General features: G+C 34.2%; 1 protein-coding gene across 4 annotated transcripts in view; it reads right to left on the reverse strand.

The window, feature by feature from the left end:
• Positions 1-19,417, reverse strand: part of NT5C2 (5'-nucleotidase, cytosolic II) — a 94,686-nt gene that overhangs the window by 32,828 nt on the left and 42,441 nt on the right. For all 4 annotated transcript variants that reach the window (XM_047703456.1, XM_047703455.1, XM_047703457.1 and 1 more), the window contains one exon: positions 14,591-14,664. In XM_047703456.1, the coding sequence (XP_047559412.1) occupies positions 14,591-14,664 (74 nt within the window). The remainder of the gene's footprint in view (positions 1-14,590; positions 14,665-19,417) is intronic.

Consider the following 19,417-nt stretch of genomic DNA (forward strand, 5'->3'; position numbering starts at 1 on the left):
AGTGATCCTAAGGGACATGTGTACCCAAATGTTTATAGCAGCAATGTCCACAATAGCCAAACTATGGAAAGAACCTAGATGTCCATCAACAGATGAATGGAAAAAGAAGATGTGGTGTATATATGCAATGGAATACTATGCAGCCATCAAAAGAAATGAAATCTTGCCATTTGCAACGACGTGGTTGGAACTAGAGGGTATTATGCTGAGCAAAATAAGTTAATCAGAGAAAGACAATTATCGTATGATCTCTCTGATATGAGGAATTTGAGAGGCAGAGTAGAGGTTCTGGGGGGTAGGGAAGGAAAAAATGAAACAAGATGGGATCGGGAGACAAACCATAAGAGACTCTTAATGTCACAAAACAAACTGAGGGTTGCCAGGGGGAAGGGGGGGTATGGAGAGGGTGGTTTGGTTATGGACATTGGGGAGGGTAAGTGAAATGGTGAGTGCTGTGAAGTGCGTAAGCCTGACAATTCACAGACCTGTACCCCTGGGGCAAATAATACATTATATGTTAATAAAAATAATTTTTAAAAAGGGGGAGAGGAAAAGGTGCTCTATCTGGTGTGAGAGATCTTCGGTGACAGCATTAACAATAATATATAATATATAATACTTCTTACTTTAGATTGTGTTTTCTCCTTTAAATGCTGTTAATGCTGATAAGTTCTGTGAGCATGTACAATGGCTGAGAAACACCATCTGTGTGCCTTGGACTTTGTTCAAATAAATACACCATGCAAAAAAGTGTTCATTTAAATATCAAGTAGACTCAATTCCAAAAACAATAACACAAGATCATCCAATGCATTTACTATGCATGACAGGATAAGATGACAGATCAAAGGTCCCGAGATCCTGCTAGGAGGAGGATAATCCTCTAATTTAGCAAGAACTAGTTTCTCTTAATTTCTTCCCTGGTACTATTTTAATAGCTTTATTCTAGCTTCTCATGCCACTTTAGGCTTATTAATGCAAAATGCTTAGGTTTGAGATAATTGGATTTCATCCCTGGTGGCTAGTGGTATGGCCTGGAAAGGAGAGGAGGGCAGAAAAATTCAAAAGGGGAGTCTAACATATATTTTCAATTCCTCCCAAGATTTAAAAAAAAAAAGTACAATTTTAGAATTTTAACAACATCTGGAATAGAGTATTGAATCTTGAGGCTTCATTCCCTTACAATTACATCTAAAAATTAAAAGAAAAACTGTGCAAAACTTTCTATATTTTAAGGATAAGGATCATATTCAAACTCAAGACAAAGATGCATCTGGCTTACAGAGAATTTCAGTATTTTTGAAACAAAAAAATAACAAAGGATGATTTTGTTTACGTCTTTCTCTGATTTCTCATTGAGAGTTTAATAAATAATTTCTGATCCTGTAACAGCTAGAAGCAGCGTAAGAAATGGAACTGATCTGGGTTTACATTCCAGCTAGGAATCTTAAGTCAACTGCTAGCTACGTACAGATTTTTTTACCTCTTGATTTCGTGAACTATTTGTAAAGTGAAGGTAGTAATCTCCACCTCAGAGGGCTGTTGAGAGGATTAAAAGGTGGTACACTGTACATAAAATACATTTTCTAGCACATGAAGTACATGCTTAATAAATGTTCTTTTCCTCCTGACAATTTCTCAGAAAAATGGGAAAGACTAGACACTGACCATGACACCCACCAGTATTAAGTGGTAATAGAAATAAGGAATTTATTGTTGGACTTACCAAAATGGCTCAGAACCTTAAACGTGTTAGAGCCAGAAAAAAATCAGGATGTCTTTCTAGATCTTTGAGCTTAAGAGGGGCAACAAAAAGAAAGAAAAAGGCAGACTTGATTGGAAAAAAAAAAAAAAAAAGTCAAGGTGATTTATTTATTAAAGATTTTATTTATTTATTTGACAGACAGAGATCACAAGTAGGCAGAGAGACAGGCAGAGAGAGAGGAGGGAGCAGGCTCCCCGCTGAGCAGACGATCCCAGGACCCTGAGATCATCACCTGAGCCGAAGGCAGAGGCTTTAACCCACTGAGCCACCCAGGTGCCCGAGTTGGTAGAACATGTGATCTCAGGATTATAAGGTTCAAGCCCCACACTGGGTGTGGAGCTTACAAAACAAAATAAAACAAAACAATAAATGAACCAATTTAGAAATAATACATTTTCATAATCCTAAAACCAAGAGTCACCCTATATGTGAAGGGCATTAAGTAATATTAACAAACCCTCTTCCCACCCTACTGTCCCCCTTGGGATAAAGACTTCTGAAAATTTAACAATCATATGTATAAAATTTTGATGTTAATTCCATGGAACTTACTGCATGTTTATGTCTTTCATGCAACCACAAAGGTCAACTACTGCTTTTCATGTAAAAGAGTTCTTTATTCTTTCAAAAATTGTTCCCCTTGCAGTTATTAGAAGCCTATCAGTGATACCTTTGTCATAAAGAAAAAATTTTAAATTTAAATAAGGACCCTTTCTCAGAAATCCATTCCTTCACCATGATCCTGCTAATAAATAACTCTTCACTAAAAACAGAAATTTCTGTGGAAACATAATCTGAAGCCAAATTACTTGACATTAAAAATCTATTCAGAAAAGAAGTTCAACTTTCTATTTTCATGATCATCTGCAGTGCTTAAAAAGAAAATTCAAAAACAAAAGAGTGATGAAAGAGTCCATTGTCTAGCATTCCAGGTTTTTCTACAGCATATAGGAATGTAAATGAGTTTAAGGTTGTTATTTTTTTCCTTATTCCTTAGATTTTTCCCTTACAACTCCAGTTCAGTGTATCAATACTTTTACCACCAGTTAGAGCAAGAGAACTACTTTCATTGCATTCATCATTTTATATGCATTATTTCATTTAAACCTTATACCAATAGCTTATTGCCTACCCTACCCTCCCACCCCCAACATACACACCTTTTTTTTTTTTTTTTTTTTAATTAAATGAAGAAACTGAAAGTAAGATGTTGGTAGCCAAGAGCTAGTACAAGATAGAGCTGGGATCCAAACCAGGGTCAATCACACACAGAGGGTTCTGCTTTTTCTATAACCTCAGAACCTCTAAGGTAAAGATAAAAATAAGACTGGGCCTAAACTCAGAGTATATGGGACTTAAACTTCAAAACAGAAATAGATTATTCCGGGTTTTTCCTCTTAAGTCACTTTTTATATCCGATTACTCTCAGTAGCTGTTGACTAACATTAGCTTGTTAAAGAAACCACATTTTGCAGATCACCAGTCTGTCAGATTGTAAACTACAATAATGAAATGATTTAAGTACTTTATGCCACTCAGTGAATCAGAAAAGAATTTCTCATTTGAAACCTCAGCAATAAATCTCTGGATATAATATTATAAAACTAAGTAACATAATAAGAAGAGTAATGGAAACAACAGGTCTCTTTACACCTATTTGCCACTTGAAAAATGAACCAGCACTAAACAACGGAAAAAACATCAATTCTCTCTCTTTTCCATTTTCACTCTACACTGTAACAATAAATTCAGCAATGTAACATTTTTAACAGTCCTCTAATATAACAAAAGGCAAGAAATTAACAAATAGTACAGATTATAGCCTTAAGTCTGAGGAGAGGAAGTAGCTAGGTTAAAAACAACTTTCTTGCTCTTTCAGAAGTCCAAAGACCTAATCTTAGGTGGACTGTCAAGATTTTTTGGCTTGATTTGTCCTGGGAAATGCACATATCAGTCTGATCCATCTGCCTGTCCCATGTAAGCAGAAAAAGGCTAAAGAGTGCTCTCAAATAGAGACTCACAAACTCAAAATTCATTGTTTAGAAAGCACCTACATTAGAGCAACTTAATAAAATAGATAACCAGGGCACCTAACAGGTCTAATAAAGGAAAAAGGGGTCTCAGGAGAAGGGAAAAGAAAAACACATATCTGCAGAGGAAGATAAAAGTGCAAAGGATCACTTTCTGATATGTATCATGTGCATGTTTTTTCATGTGCATTTTTTATATAAAACAGTTCACTGCTGGTCAGTGACTCAGTATTACCCAGAATCTAGACATTGACTTTCATATATATAACTAATCTATACTTGGTAGACAAACTGGTTAAAGAATAATTATTGTACATACTTCCATTAGAGAAATAAAATGTTAATCTATAGTATTACAGAGAAAAACTGACATTAGTTTTATAGGCAGATTTGAGGATTAAAATTGATTAGGTCCAAGACAATCAGGAAAAATTAGTTTATGTCAACAGGCAAGTTCTTTATTTTGAAATTTTTTTAATTTTATATAAAAATGTCAATCTTACATGGAAATCCAGCAAATAAACTAATATATGTGCTGCTGAAGCGAGCACAGCAAATAAACTAATAAAAACAAAAAATACATAGCTTGCTTTAATTATAGTGATAGCTGATGATAAAGATCTTTTCTGAAAAACTGTTAGAGGTGTAAGGCTGGCATTCAGAGGAGACGAAGATAATGAGGTTCCCTAGAGAATGGATTATGTTACTGAACACCGTGGCACACTTCAGAGGAATGAATGTACCAAACTGTAAGCAAAATCATAAAATTCTTTATACAAGTAAAACAAGTCATGCCAGTAATTTCTCTTTTAACAAGCAAATAAACAAAAAACCCCAACAATCCCTCAACTTAACTTCATTCTACCAAAGATCTATATAGTTCAGTTTTGGAAAATTACAAGTTTAGAACTGTTATAAATATAGCTTAACATTGTTGGAATCCATGTATGTATTCTTGCCTTAATTGTCCTCTTCCTTATTTATCAGTGACAAATCAAAGTTTTAAATTATATACCACTAAATCTATCAATCTCAACATCTGATACGATGAACAGCATTTCAAAACATCAGATTTCAAACAATGTTCTTATCAAAATGAACTTTTAAAAAAGGCGAATAATCAAAACCAAACAAAACCACGACACCCTTCCCACCAAAGAAGGTCTGCTACAGCCATTTTCTAGTAAACCAAAGACAGAATTAAATCCCATCCCCCACAATTTCCATGAAAAAGTCATATACATTTCCCACAGTTGAAAACGGGGAAAAACCCCAACTTTACCTAAATAGCTGTTTTCTCAGAACGAATTTAGGCGAAGTTTACAGTGTGAAAAGGGAGGCCCTAAACCAACAGCCACCTTCTCTCAACAAATGTACCACTCCAAAACATGACTGCCATTTGAAATGTGAAGTCCTATCCAGACACTTCAGAAGCATCAATCCTAGCTTCACTACCAATTTCACTATAATCTATGAAAACAAGTAATCCATCTATGTTTGCCAGTCAATTCAAAGATTATGCCAGATATGCAGATTTATAGGACATCTAATAATTTCATTTCAGATAAAATTAACATTTTTGGGGCTATTCCTTCCCTCAATAAAAAAAATCAAATGCTTATTAAATGTCTTCTCTACACTCAAAATAGTAGTATACTAAGAAGACAGCTATTTAAACAGCTAATACTTATTAAGCACCTAATAGAAAACAAGCTAATTTTCAAAAAAATTAAGAAACCAATTCTCTCTGTATCCTCCAAATTCTGAAGTCAATATATACAAGGAGGAAAAAAATGAAAGAAAGTAGTGCCACATTTCATTCTGCACAGAAATTTGGCATTTTCCGTAAACACTTGAAGCAAGAAAGTAGGTCAACAACATAACGTTAATGTTACTAAGTTAGAACACAGAAGGAAAACAAACTTAAAAATTATAATCAGAAGTAAAAGTGGTTACTGCCACTACCTATATTAAAAAATATAAAGCAAATAAAGATAAGGGTGCTTGGAGTATTTGGGTAGTATTTATTATATTAATTTTATAAGAAATTACTTTTTTTATAGTCAGCAATTATCATAAAACCCAGTTGTAACTTCATATTTATATATAATAACTCTAAAATCACCTTTAAATTTAAATCCCCCTTATTCTCATTCACTGAAACCAAAAGCTGGCTCTTAGCAGGGGAAAACAAAAAAAATCAAGAAAACTGATTAACCTCTTGTTAGACTGATGAAGGGGAAAAAGACACAAATAACTAATTTCAGGAATGAAAAAGAGAACAGTATTACAGATCCTAGAGACATCAAAAGAATAATTAAAATATTATAAAAATTATGCCAATAAATTTAAAACTCAGTGAAATGGACACAAATGATCAAAACTGATACAAGAAGAAATAGAAAGTCTGACTAGCTCTATATTTAACAGTTGAATGCATAATTTAAAACCTTTCCACAAAAATAACTCCTGGCCCAGATAGCTTCACTTGTTAATTCTGTCACATACTTAAGGAAAAAATAATATCAATTCTACCCACACTTCCAGAAAATAGAAAAGGGGAATAGTTCCCAACTCATTATATGAGATCAGCATTACTCTAAAACCAAAATTCAACAGACATTGTAATACAAATACAAATCTGATGAACATGATGCAAAAATCCTCAACAAAACACTGGCAAATCAAATTTGCCAATATATAAAAAGAATACTATATAACCAAGTGGGATTTACTCTAGGAATGTAAAGTTGGTTTAACATTTAGCAATCAATGAATGTAATTCATCCTTTTAACAAACTAAAAAAGAAAAACCATATGGATCATCTCAACAGAGGCAGGAAAACATTTAATGAAAATTTAGCACTCATTCATGTTAAAAGGAAAACTCCCAGAAAACTAAGAATAAAAGGGAACTTTCCAACCTGATAAAAAAAATTTATAAAAAACCTACAAATAACATCATACTCAATAGTGAAAAACTGAACATTCTCTCCCTAAGATCAAGAACACAGCAAAGAGGTCCATTCTCAACACCGCTATTCAACCAAGTACTAAGGTTTTACTGCAATAAGGCAAAAAGAAAAAAAATGATTTTTCTAACAAGATATAAAGATAAATTGGGGGGAAAAAGGATCTATAGATTGGAAAGAAAAAAGTGATTTGCAGATGATCTGATCACATACATACAAAATTCTAGTAAGTCTATAAAAGAGCTACTAGAACGAATAAGTGAATTTTAGAAATTCACAGGATTCAAGAATATACAAAAATGAGCTGTTATTTCTAAATGCTAGCAATCAAATAGAAAATGCAATTTCAAACAGCATTTACAACTACATAAAAATTAGGAAATAATTAAAAGATAAATGTAAACAAAATATATATAAGATCTTTACACCAAAAATAAAAAAACACTGCTAAGAAATTCTAAAGAAGATTAGGTAAATGGCCCAATGTATTATGTTCCCGGACTGGAAGACTCAATGTAGCAAAAACGTCAATTCGATACAAAATAAGCTGACCTTGAAATGTATATAGAAATGTAAAGGACACAGAATATTAAGACAATTATAAAAAAGAATAAAGGACTTATACTACCTGACTTAAAGATTAACAGAAACCTATAATAATCAATCAAGACCATGTGATATTCACTTTGATCAATGAAAGAGAATGTCAACATACCCATATTGATCAACAGATTCACAAAACATATATCTAACAAAGGACCAGTACTCAGAATACATAATGAACTTCTACAACTCAACAATAAAAAGAAAAGCCAGTAAACAAGGGCATTTGAACAGGCATTTCACAAAAGAAATATAAATAGCCAATAACCACATGAAGATTTTCAACATCACTAGTTATGAGGGAAGTAAAAAAAAAAAAAATCACAATAACACTACACATTTACTAAAATGACTAAAATTCAAAGGATTGATGCTATCAAGCATAGGTGAGGATTAGATCAAGTAGAATTCTTATGTTTGGTGGGTGGGACTTTAAAATGGTATCAGTACTTTGAAAAACCGTTTGTCTATTTCCTGTAAGGTAAACATAAAACCTTGCAATTGTACTCCTAAGTATTTACTCAAGAGAAATAAAAATATACATCCACAAAAAGACTTGTAGTATGTAGAACCAATGTTCATAGCAGTTTTATTCATAATAGCCCCAAAGGGAAACAACTCAAACATCCATCAACAGATAAATGCATAAACAAATTGTGATATACGGGTATCCCCCGCTTTTTGAAAGTTCAAGTTATGTCACTTAACTCTGATGAAAGACCTACATGAGTACTTGTTTTTGCTAACTGAAATAAATCTGAAGAGGATTTTTGCTTTTATGAAAAGATGAAAAGCAAAAATGGCATTCAGCATTTGTTTCGTAAGCAGCCCTTATAAAGGCAGTGTGCACCACAAGCACCAAGAGTGGCTCTGCCACACTCCTTCCCCAGAACTTACACTCAACATCTCAGCATCAAGCCATCAGGGCTTTAAATTATGTCTGTAACCAACTGTGCTTTACCTCAACTTATTTTGTGTATCCATCAGCAAGATGGGTTTTAAGGCATCAGAAAACCCTAAGAAAGAGGGGGAGGGGCAGTCTAGAAATTCTCATAAGTTTTTCCATATAAACTAATGGTAATTATTTCTTTGCTTTATGACATTTCAGCTTACAAACAGTTTCACAGGAATGCTCTACTTTCAGATAGCGGGGAAGAAAAACCTGTACCCATACAATGGACTACTACTTGACTGCCCCCTCCAAAAAAAGTATAGTTTAAAGAAAAATGTGATAATTGTATAATGTTGACCAGTTAACATCACTAGTAATAAGACTTACCAACATTATGTACCTTTGGTATTATGCTCTGAGAAGAATACACCATCTCTGTAGTGTTCTTCACAAATATGCACAAAACTTCAATCATGGGGAAAAATATCAGACAAATCCAAATTGTGGAAGAGTTTACAAAAATATCTAACTAGTCTCTTCAAGTGTCAAAGCAATGAAAAGACAGGACTGTTACAGAAGACACTAGGAAATATGACAACTAAATGCAATGTGGGATCCTAGATTGGAATTAAGAACTTTAGTGGGAAAATTTGTAAAAACTAAATAACGTCTGTAGTTAAGTTAGTAGTACTACACTAATGTTCATTTCTTAGTTCTTATAATTGTACTGTGGTCAACTACAGTCAGGTACAAGGTCACCATTAGAAGAGAATAGAGGCCAAATATTATTTTTGCAGCTCTTCCATAGGTCTAAAATTATTTCATAACTTTTTATAGTTTAAAAATGTTAGGGGTAAAAAAAAAGTGAATGAACTATTTACTGACAGACGCAACAACATCAACGAATCACAAAAACATTACGCTGAGCAAAAGAGGTCAAACACAAGAGTACATACTGGATGATTCCATTTATATGAAATTCTGAAAAGGGCATACTATAGTAATCCACAGCGACAAAAAGCCTGAGGCAAAGGTGGAGTAAAAGGGAGAACGGACTTCAAAGAGGCAATGAGGGAACTTTTTGGAGTGATGGAAATATTCCTTATCTTTTTTTTTTTTTTAAGATTTTATTTATTTATTTGACAGAGACAGAGAGAGATAACAAGTAAAGCAGAGAAGGGAGGGAGGGGACACACAGGGGAAGCAGGCTCCCTACCCAGCAGAGAGCCCGATGGGGAGCTTGATCCCAGGATTCTAAGATCATGACCTGAACTAAAGGCAGAGGCTTAACCCACTGAGCCACCCAGGCGCCCCAGATATTCCTTATCTTAATTGTGGTGGTAGTTACACATGTGTATACATTTTGTCTAACTAACTATATACTTAAAATGCATGTTTTATTGTATGTAATTACTCAATAATGTTTATTAAAATTTAAAAAATAAGTTCATATTTTGAAGTATTTCACTTGAACAGTGCATATTTTATACAAGCTAAAGTCAAATACAGTGATTCTTCTTTTAAATAGTTTTTAATTAATTTTTAAGTTTTTCATGACCTGATGCTCATCACAATAACTGTAATCCCGAATCCCCACTCCCTATTTTACATTCCTTCACCCACCTCCCCTCTGGTAACCAGCAGTCTGTTCTCTATAGTTAAGAGTTTTTTGGTTTCTCTCTCTCTCTTTCTCCTTTTTTTCCCCTTTGCTCATTTGTTTCTTAAATTCCACATGAGTGAAATCATATGGTATTTGTCTTTTTCTGACTGACTTATTTCACTTAGCATCATACTCTCAAGCTCCACCCTTTCACTGCAAACTCCAAGATTTCATTCTTTTTTATGACTGAATAATATTCCATTGTGTGTATGTATGTGTATCACATATTCTTTATCCAGTCATCAATCAATGGACAGTCAGGCTGCTTCTCTAATTTGGCTATCATAAATAATGCTGCTATAAACACAGAGGTGCAAGTATCCCTTTGAATTAGTGTTTTTGTAGTCTTTGGGTAAATACCCAGTAATGCAATTCCTAGATCATCGGGTGATTCTATTTTTAATTTTTTGAGAAAGCTCCATACTGTTTTCTACACTGCCTGCACCAGTCTGCACTGACTCCAACAGTGCACAAGGGATCCTTTTTCTCCACATCCTCGCCAACACCTGTTGTGTCTGTGTTTTTGATTTTAGCCATTCTGACAGGCATGAAGTGATACCTCATAGTAGTTTTATTTGCATTTCCTTGATGATGAGTGATGTTGAGTATCTTTTCAAGTGTCTGTTGGCCATCTTTTGTCTACTTTGGAGAAATGGCTGTTCTCTGCATTTTTAATAAGATTATTGAGCTTGATTATTGAGCTTTAGGGACGCCTGGGTGGCTCAGTTGGTTGGATGACTGCCTTCGGCTCAGGTCGTGATCCCGGAGTCCTGGGATCGAGTCCCGCATCGGGCTCCCAGCTCCATGGGGAGTCTGCTTCTCCCTCTGACCTTCTCCTCGCTCATGCTCTCTCTCACTGTTTCTCTCTCAAATAAATAAATAAAATCTTTAAAAAAAAAAAAGATTATTGAGCTTTAGAAATTCTTTATGTATTTTAGATACTAACTTTCTTGGATGTCATTTGCAAATACCTTCTCCCACTTAGTAGATTGTCTTTTAGTTTTGTTGACTGTTTTCTCCGCTGTGCGTAAGTTTATCTTAATGTAGTTTCTATAGTTTATTTGCTTTTGTTTCCCTTGCCTCAGGGGACCTATCTAGAAAAAAGTTGTTACGCCTGATGTCAAAGAAACTACTGCCTCTGCTCTCTTCTAAGATTTTTATGGTTTCAGGTCTCACATTAAAGTCTTTATTCTTCTTACAGTTTTTAACTAATTCATCTAAGTTTTTATTTTAATAAAATATAGTGATTAATTCTTACACTGATTTATTTTTATTTTTATTTTTTTTTAAAGATTTTATTTATTTATTTGACAGAGAGAGATCACAAGTAGACGGAGAGGAAGGCAGAGAGAGAGAGAGAGAGGGAAGCAGGCTTCTTGCTGAGCAGAGAGCCCGATGTGGGACTCGATCCCAGGACCCTGAGATCATGACCTGAGCCGAAGGCAGCGGCTTAACCCACTGAGCCACCCAGGCGCCCCCTTACACTGATTTATTAAAACTTAGGTACCCAAACTGTTCATTCAATATATATTTACTGAGCACCTACTACATGCCAGGCTTTAGGCAACACATAGGATATAGAAGTGAAAAAGAAAGCCCTTGCCCTTGAAGAACTCACAGGCCAATGTGGAGACAGGCAAGCAAACAAAAGCTGCAAATGATATATAAATTGCTATCAGCAAAATAAGTCAATCGGAGAAAGATAACTATCTCATGATCTCCCTGGTATGAGGAAGTGGAGATGCAACATGGGAGGTTTGGGGGGTAGGAATAGAATAAATGAAACAAGATGGGATTGGGAGGGAGACAAACCATAAGTGACTCAATCTCACAAAACAAACTGAGGGTTGCTGGGGGGAGGGGGAGTTATAGACATTGCGGAGGGTATGTGCTATGGTGAGTGCTGTGAAGTGTGTAGACCTGGTGATTCACAGACCTGCACCCCTGGGGATAAAAATACATTATATGTTTATAAAAAAAATTTAAAAATTATAAATTGCTATCAGGAAATGATGTACCAAGGTGTCATGACTGCAGAGAAGACAATGTCTCACATGAGGCTTCAGAACAAATACAGACTCTTTCCAAGAACTTATCCTGTGAAGCTATTACATTTATTCCAGGGATAGTTTATTCCAAATACTCAAAGCTTTCAAAAAACACTTTTTAATCTTGTCTCTGTACTTCACGGCCCATTTTCTGATGAAAAGTCCTTAGCACTTCATGGGTGTGGTTTGTTTTTTAAATAACAAAAGTTATTCTCAGATAAATTTAATGAATACTATTCTGGGAAACAGGAGAGAGTATAAGCCAATAAACTTGTTTCCCTGTGTGCTTTATGAAGTGATGGTAGTACCATAAGAGGACTAACAATGTTTTTCATCCAACACTATTTGTGGAAATAATGTATAGTCTCTCAAGGGGGACTCCTTTAAAGGGCATTACCCTTTTGAGTGCTTAAGTCCTGGTTGGTTGTTTAAGGAAGGGAGCTCAGTACTTTGAAATTATACCACACTATAAACTGTCATTGTTCAAAATGATAAACTTACCATAATAATATATATTACCATATTACCATAATTATAAATATCATATATTTATAATAACATATTTATAAATATTACCATAATAATATATATTATAGTAAGTTTAAATTATCATTTTGAACAATGACAGTTTATAGTGTGGAATAATTTCAATATATATATATAAAATATATAAAGGTATGCATACACTCACATACACATATAAATGTATACTTAGATTTGAATCTCAGTTCAGCTACATCAAAGTTAAACACCCTTGGTGTCCCAGCATCATCTGTAAAATGATATCTGCCTCAATAACAATAATATCTGCCTCACAGAGTTTTTGTAAATATTAAATAAGTGGCATGAATGAGATCATCCATGTTTTAAGTGAGATAATATATTATTAGAACAGGACTTCTTTTGCACATAATAAGCACTTAATAAATGTTAATAATTATATTTATATATAAGCAAAGTATATTAGTATCTTCACTAAGAGTAATAAGTATTAAAATATGAAGTGGGATTTAAAAAACAAGCGAAAAGAAGCAATCATAAGGTATCTTTAAAGTGTAGAGACTTTTCAGTGACTTTCTCATTAAACAAGAGAATTCATTTTTTCATTGTTCTGCAGGAACATGTGGTTATCTCAATGCTCAGTAACAAAATGTGCCTGAACACCACAGGTTTTCAGTAAATACTAACCTCAATACAATGAGAATGTCTTAATAACCAAGGTGTTATTTTTCTTCCCATTAACTTCTATTTCTGCTTTAGGTAGTATCTCTTTCAGCTGAATTATCTTACCATTCCTTTCACTGGAGAGGTAAAATTCTACAAATGAGAGAGACTGTAGGATTTTCTCCCAATCTGGAAAGATCTACCCTGAGAAAGTACAGTACTTCCAACTTCCTTTCTGAGAAGTGGTCCTAAAAGTGACTGTGTCCAATTAGAAAAATATGTAAGAATAAAAATGCAGCAAAAACAACTTTAAGGCAATAGAAAATGAAATAAACAACAAAGGGTATGGAGGGAAGAAAGGGAAATGCAAACCAAGTCAGTGTATATTTTTAATATATAACTTGTTTGGTACATAGCATGGCCACAGCTATGTGACAACAACCTATAAACTGCATGTGTTCATTTTTGCATTATTCTATTACAATACATATTTACATACATTTATAATACATTCATATGTTATAATGCATATTATTATATTAGCCTAAATTGAACATCAAATTGAGATCTAATTTGAGATGGGTCTCAGTTTTCTAATACTGTTATAAGAGGTTTCTGAACATAAGTAAATTTATACATTTTAACATTTTTGTGTAAAGACAGTTATTTTTTTTTAGAGAAAATTTCTGAAAGATTCTTTTTCAAGTGTCATGACAATACACACATGCATGAACATACATATATACACATGCACTCAACTCAGTCCTTCATCTCTACTACTTAAGTGACATTTTCACATCAAAATCAAGGAATTTTTAATAAAAACTTCATAAGTTCTGAAAAGATCTTGCAAATATTAGCTAATCCAGTGATGATTTCAAATATATCTCAGAGACAGGAAGGGAAAAACAGTATGCGCTGTGTTTAAAGTCTATCTGATAATGAACAAAGCAAATAGCTCTAATTTTTAAAAAGTCTTTACATAGTGTATTTATAATCATTTCAATGGAAATAAACACATTTTCCATTTGTCTTAAGAATAACATTAAAATTTTTAACTGGTAAAAAAGTTTTCCTTTGGAAAAAAAAAAAAAAGTTTTCCTTGGGTAGAACAAAAGATACAAAACTCCATCATTGAAGAATAGTTTTAGAGAGTAAAGCCAAAAGTGCCCTGATATACACATTAATGTATAATTTCATCATACTATTTCTTACTAGGGACTCTAAAATAATTTAGCACTTGTTCTACTTATGCATCTTATGTAAATCTATCTTATGTAAATATCAAGGATATCTGGTAATTTCAATATTCATAAATATCAATGGAAGGAGCTTTGATAACAAGAGCTTCTAGTAGCTAAATATAGGATTAAATAAATGTTTACTGAATTGCCTCCTGTAGACCCACTGTGTTATACTTAAAGCAGTTTTTAAGCAGTCAAAAAGTGCTACTCACCAGCAAGTGTATAATCCATATCAAAACCAAAACACTTTATTTTTTCCATCGCTAAACTTCGGTTCACAAACACCCTAAAAAAAGGAAGCAAAAAATGATCTCTCAATTAACACTGAAGCAAATACCCCACAAAATTCTTAAGTTTAATGTAATTATTTGGTTATCTTTCTAGAATTTTTTCATTTAAATACCAATATTAAGATTCATAACAGGAGCACCTGGGTGGCTCAGTTGGTTATGCATCTGCCTTAGGCTCAGGTCATGATCTCAGGATCCTGGGATGGAACCCCCACTCCCGCATCAGGGCTCTGGCTCCCTGCTCAGCAGTGAGTCTGCTTCTCCCTCTCCCTTTGCCCCTCTTCCTATTTGTGCCCTCTCTCTCCTTCTCAAATAAATAAATGAAATTTTTAAAAAAGGAATGCCTGGGTGGCTCAGTCATTAAGCTCAGGTCATGATTCCAGGGTCCTGGGATAGAGTCCTCATCAAGCTCCTTGCTCAGCGGGGAGCCTGCTTCTCTGCCTATTCCAGCTGCTGTTCCCTCTGCTTGTGTCTGACAAATAAACAAATAAAATTTTTTTTAATCTTAAAAGAAATTCATAACTAAAATTCTTCAAGTCCTTCTTATAAATGAAATCAGGTATTATACGGAAATATATGTATTTTCTTTCTGTGCCATGTGCTGAAGACTTCAGAGAATCCGCTCTCTTTTTCGAAGTCTGACCCCCAAGACAAGCTTATTTTTGAGGTTTTATAATATATTCATTCATTTATAATTTATTTAAACAGTGTTCATTTAAAACCTACAACATGCCAGATACTAAACACATAAACATAAACGGATTTGTTCAAACACTTAATGCTCACTATATCCCAAACAAGGTACATGATACAGCAGTGAATGAACAAGAGCACCTGCCCTTATGGAACTTCTATTTTCATTTACAATCTCTATCCTTGAGGAATTCAGCCTAGTAGGAGAGACACTTACACATGAATAATTTTAACAACTCAATAAATGCTACAAAATAAGACAGAGGAAAGAATACCACTTCCTTAGAGACTAGAAGAGATGTATGAGCTGAATCTTAAGCAATCAGTAGAAGTGTTCCAATTGGACAAAGCGACAAAGGCAATCCAGGCAGAATAACCAAGCAAGGACAAGGTTTACAGTGAACTATAAAACATTTACTATAGCTGGAGCTGAGGAGTTTTCTTTGGTTTTGCTTTTCTGATTGTTTCTGCAAAAGGAGGTTTTCCAGAAGGGCAGGGGTAGGGAGAAGGGGCAATAACAGCTATGGAGCTAAAAAGGTTAGTAGGAGTTAAAATCATGAAGACTCTGTATGCCACATTAGAGTTTGGACTTTATTGTGCAAGCAAGGACAAATTATCAGATTTTGAAGAAATGAAATAATCAGATTCAAATTTCAGAAAGATCACTTTTGAAGATACATTATACATTTAGGGAAAACTAAATGTATAACAGAATGGTAAATCATCAAATGATGATGTTTTGGGCTAAGTTTTAATCATCTCTGAAAACAAAAGTATCCTTTTGGGGTACCTAGGTGTCTTAGTCGGTTAATTGACCAACTCTTTTTATTTCATCTCAGGTCATGATCTCCGCGTCGTGAGATCAAGTCCCACATTAGGGTCCGTGCTGGACATGGAGCATGCTTGGGATTCTCTCTCTCCCTCCTAATCTCTCCCTCTGCCCCCGACCCCTCTCTTAAAAACACACTCACACACATCCTTTCCAACTCATCTCCAGCTCAACAGCCAGAATTATTGAATGGTTTATCCTCTTATTACCAAACTTTTCTTTGCCTTCATTTTAGAAGTAACTATGAGAAATAAGAATGCTACAAGTCACCTAGAAAACTTCTTAAAAAAATAAGATGCCTGAGCTGGGCTCCTATTTATGATGTAGGTCACTAATCTCCAAAGAGGAGTGACTATACCAGTAGATGCAGAAGACATCACTGGGTACAAAAAGAAGACATCAGAACTTTTACTGATACTTATTTCATCATTTAAATACGCCTAATTTGTATATGTTTTCTACTATATATAAATAAGGACAATAGTACACGAAGGGATGAATGTTCTACATTTTAACTGATGGAATATTGAGGAGTTTGGGAACCACTAATCTGGGTAATGACTCTTCAGCAACTCATTTACTATTTCAAATTTTTTTTTATTATTTCAAATTTTAACAGAAAACTTTTCCTCTCATCTCAGAATGTATGTACCAATTTTAAATGCAGACCAAAAATCAAGTATTTGCTTAGAAATATTTTAATCAAGGACTTAAAATCAATAGACCCTTAAATTAAGAATGATTAATCTTCTGAAAAATATGAAAATCACTACTTATCTTAGTGTGTTATGCACACTAGATTAGCTCTATAAAACCCTTAGTTCCTGAGAACTAAATCCTGAGAATTAACGCCAGTATTGGTATTTAGCTCCTTATCTCTATAACACTGTAGATTAACACTTTATTTTTCTAATGGGATTATGTACCTCAATTTTGCTTTAACCAGTTTATCTACTAAGTACAGATGAGCTATATATGAAAGTCAATGTTTAGAATGCAAGCAATACTGAGTCTTGTATATTAGCTTTGCCACCGACTAATGGTGGACTATGTTTTATATTATATATATTTATATTTATAATTCTTCTTACCCTCAAATTACTATAGGAACAGTCTTTGGATTTTTGGCTTCCTATGCAGATAGATGTTTTTCTTTTCCCTTTTCTTGGGACTTCTTTTTCCCTTAATTAGACCTGTTGGTCTCCTATTTTAAGTTGCCCTAATATAGGTCCTTTTTAATGGATGGGAGGGAGAGAGAAGCTTAATGCATAGCTGAAAGATACAAGCAACTATAAGGTAAGTGACACTCACCCAAATCTTTTTAAACACCCACAAACCCAAATACGTCACCATGATCTTTCTACCACTTCATCAAATTTCACCCTTCTTTTACTGATAAAAGCATCTGCTTTACTATCAAACCTTTTCTCAGTTACGTAAATCCTTTTGAAGGCCAAGAGGGGTAAGACACAAAGCGATGGTTCTAACTCTGGAAACCAAATGTTGCCACTGAAGATTATGTTTTTCAAACACACTCTCAATTCAGGCTAGAGGCCAACTGGATCAAATCCTTGATCAGAGCCCAAACAGCTGACATGCCTAAAATATTCTATGGGAATTCAGGCAGGAATGACTGGGAAGATTCTTGTGATACAACCCAGGAGGGATATATGCTGGGATCATATGATAAAAGAAACAGCTTTGTTTCTGATAGAATGATGTGAGCTGGTTTCAGGCACAGCTCAAATCACAGGGTAAAAAATAGACTTTCCTAATATCAATCAATCAGTGCTAAAGGTTGAAGGAAACTATCAACAGACTCAGCAAGATAGCTTGACAGTTTCTCTCTTGGTCAGAAGAAAGATTAAGTCTGTACTCCTTTATCACATTATTTTAAGGATATGAAGATTATAATGCACCTTAGGTGTATTATCCATAGAAACTCTTGGAATCACATATGTTTGGATTATGAAAATCTATTGTTTTTGCCAAAATTATCACTGCTAAATATCCATCAAATTGCACTCCTTCCCCTTTGATTAACTTGTCACCTTATTCAATCAGCGCATTTGTTGAAAGCCTACTACGAAGCCCATACCACTTTGTTTCAGGGATTAGACTGAGTGAGGAAAGACTCTTTAGATGCTTAACTTAAGGAAATAAGATGTTGTCTTATGAAGACCTTCAACTAAATATTATCTTTTCATTTTCATTCAAAATAAGTAACCTCATCCACAGAAGCAATTCCTGAATTTAAGGAAGAAGCAATCACTTCTGTCTCCTCTTCTCATTCCTATTACGTAACAACAAGAAAAATCTCACATATGTTTTTTCATCTCTTATTTCCCTAACTTTTGCTATAAAACATGGGAGGGAAGGGCAATAGGCAACTAAATCTAATTTGTGTGTGAATATCTAAAGTGTATTAAGTAAACCTGTAATGACAAAAGGGAACAGCTGGATCATAGAGAACTGCAATAATACATACTCGAAGATTTACAAAGATAATAAACATCCAAAGGCTGAAAGTGTGCACTGATTTCAGGAGAGAGGCAGCCTGGGGCCAGAAATATCATGTCTCCAGGATACAGTCTTCAAGAGAAACAATCTCTTGGCCTCAAACTAATCACTATTCTTTACTGTTATAACAAAAGAGAGTATTAGGCACTCTATCAGTTAAAAGGCTGACTCCCTGTCCCACCATACATTTAAAACAAAAGATTGTATCTGCTTGGAGAATTCAAAAATTTCTGTTGGTCCCAGGGCCTTGACTCTGTCTTTGCCAATGCCAATTTACTTGTGACACTTTTCTAAATTATTAACCAGTGGAACACACTCCACTATAGAGCTCTACTTCAAGAATGTGAATACATTTGTGAAATTAACTTTCCAAAACTTACTTTAAATAAAGCACGAAGTCTCCAAAAGCATGACTGACCTAAGCATCCAACCTTAAAATGCAATTATCAGCCAGAAATTCCTACATATTAAGGCATTTGATACAGATTTGAGCATTAACAAGTGAAACAATTTAGGAAACAACACATAAAACCTGGCACTATAAAACCAGGCACAGATTTAGACAGAGAAAAATATAACAGCTTTTACTATCATATCCTACCACATTAAGGCATGAAATTTAAAGAAATTCTATCCAAGTAAATACACATATTAATCATAAGAAGTAAGACTATGTGTTTTAAGAACAGGGATCTAATATCTTCATA

Source organism: Lutra lutra, chromosome 14, assembly GCF_902655055.1.
Source record: "Lutra lutra chromosome 14, mLutLut1.2, whole genome shotgun sequence".
Lineage (NCBI taxonomy): Eukaryota > Metazoa > Chordata > Mammalia > Carnivora > Mustelidae > Lutra > Lutra lutra.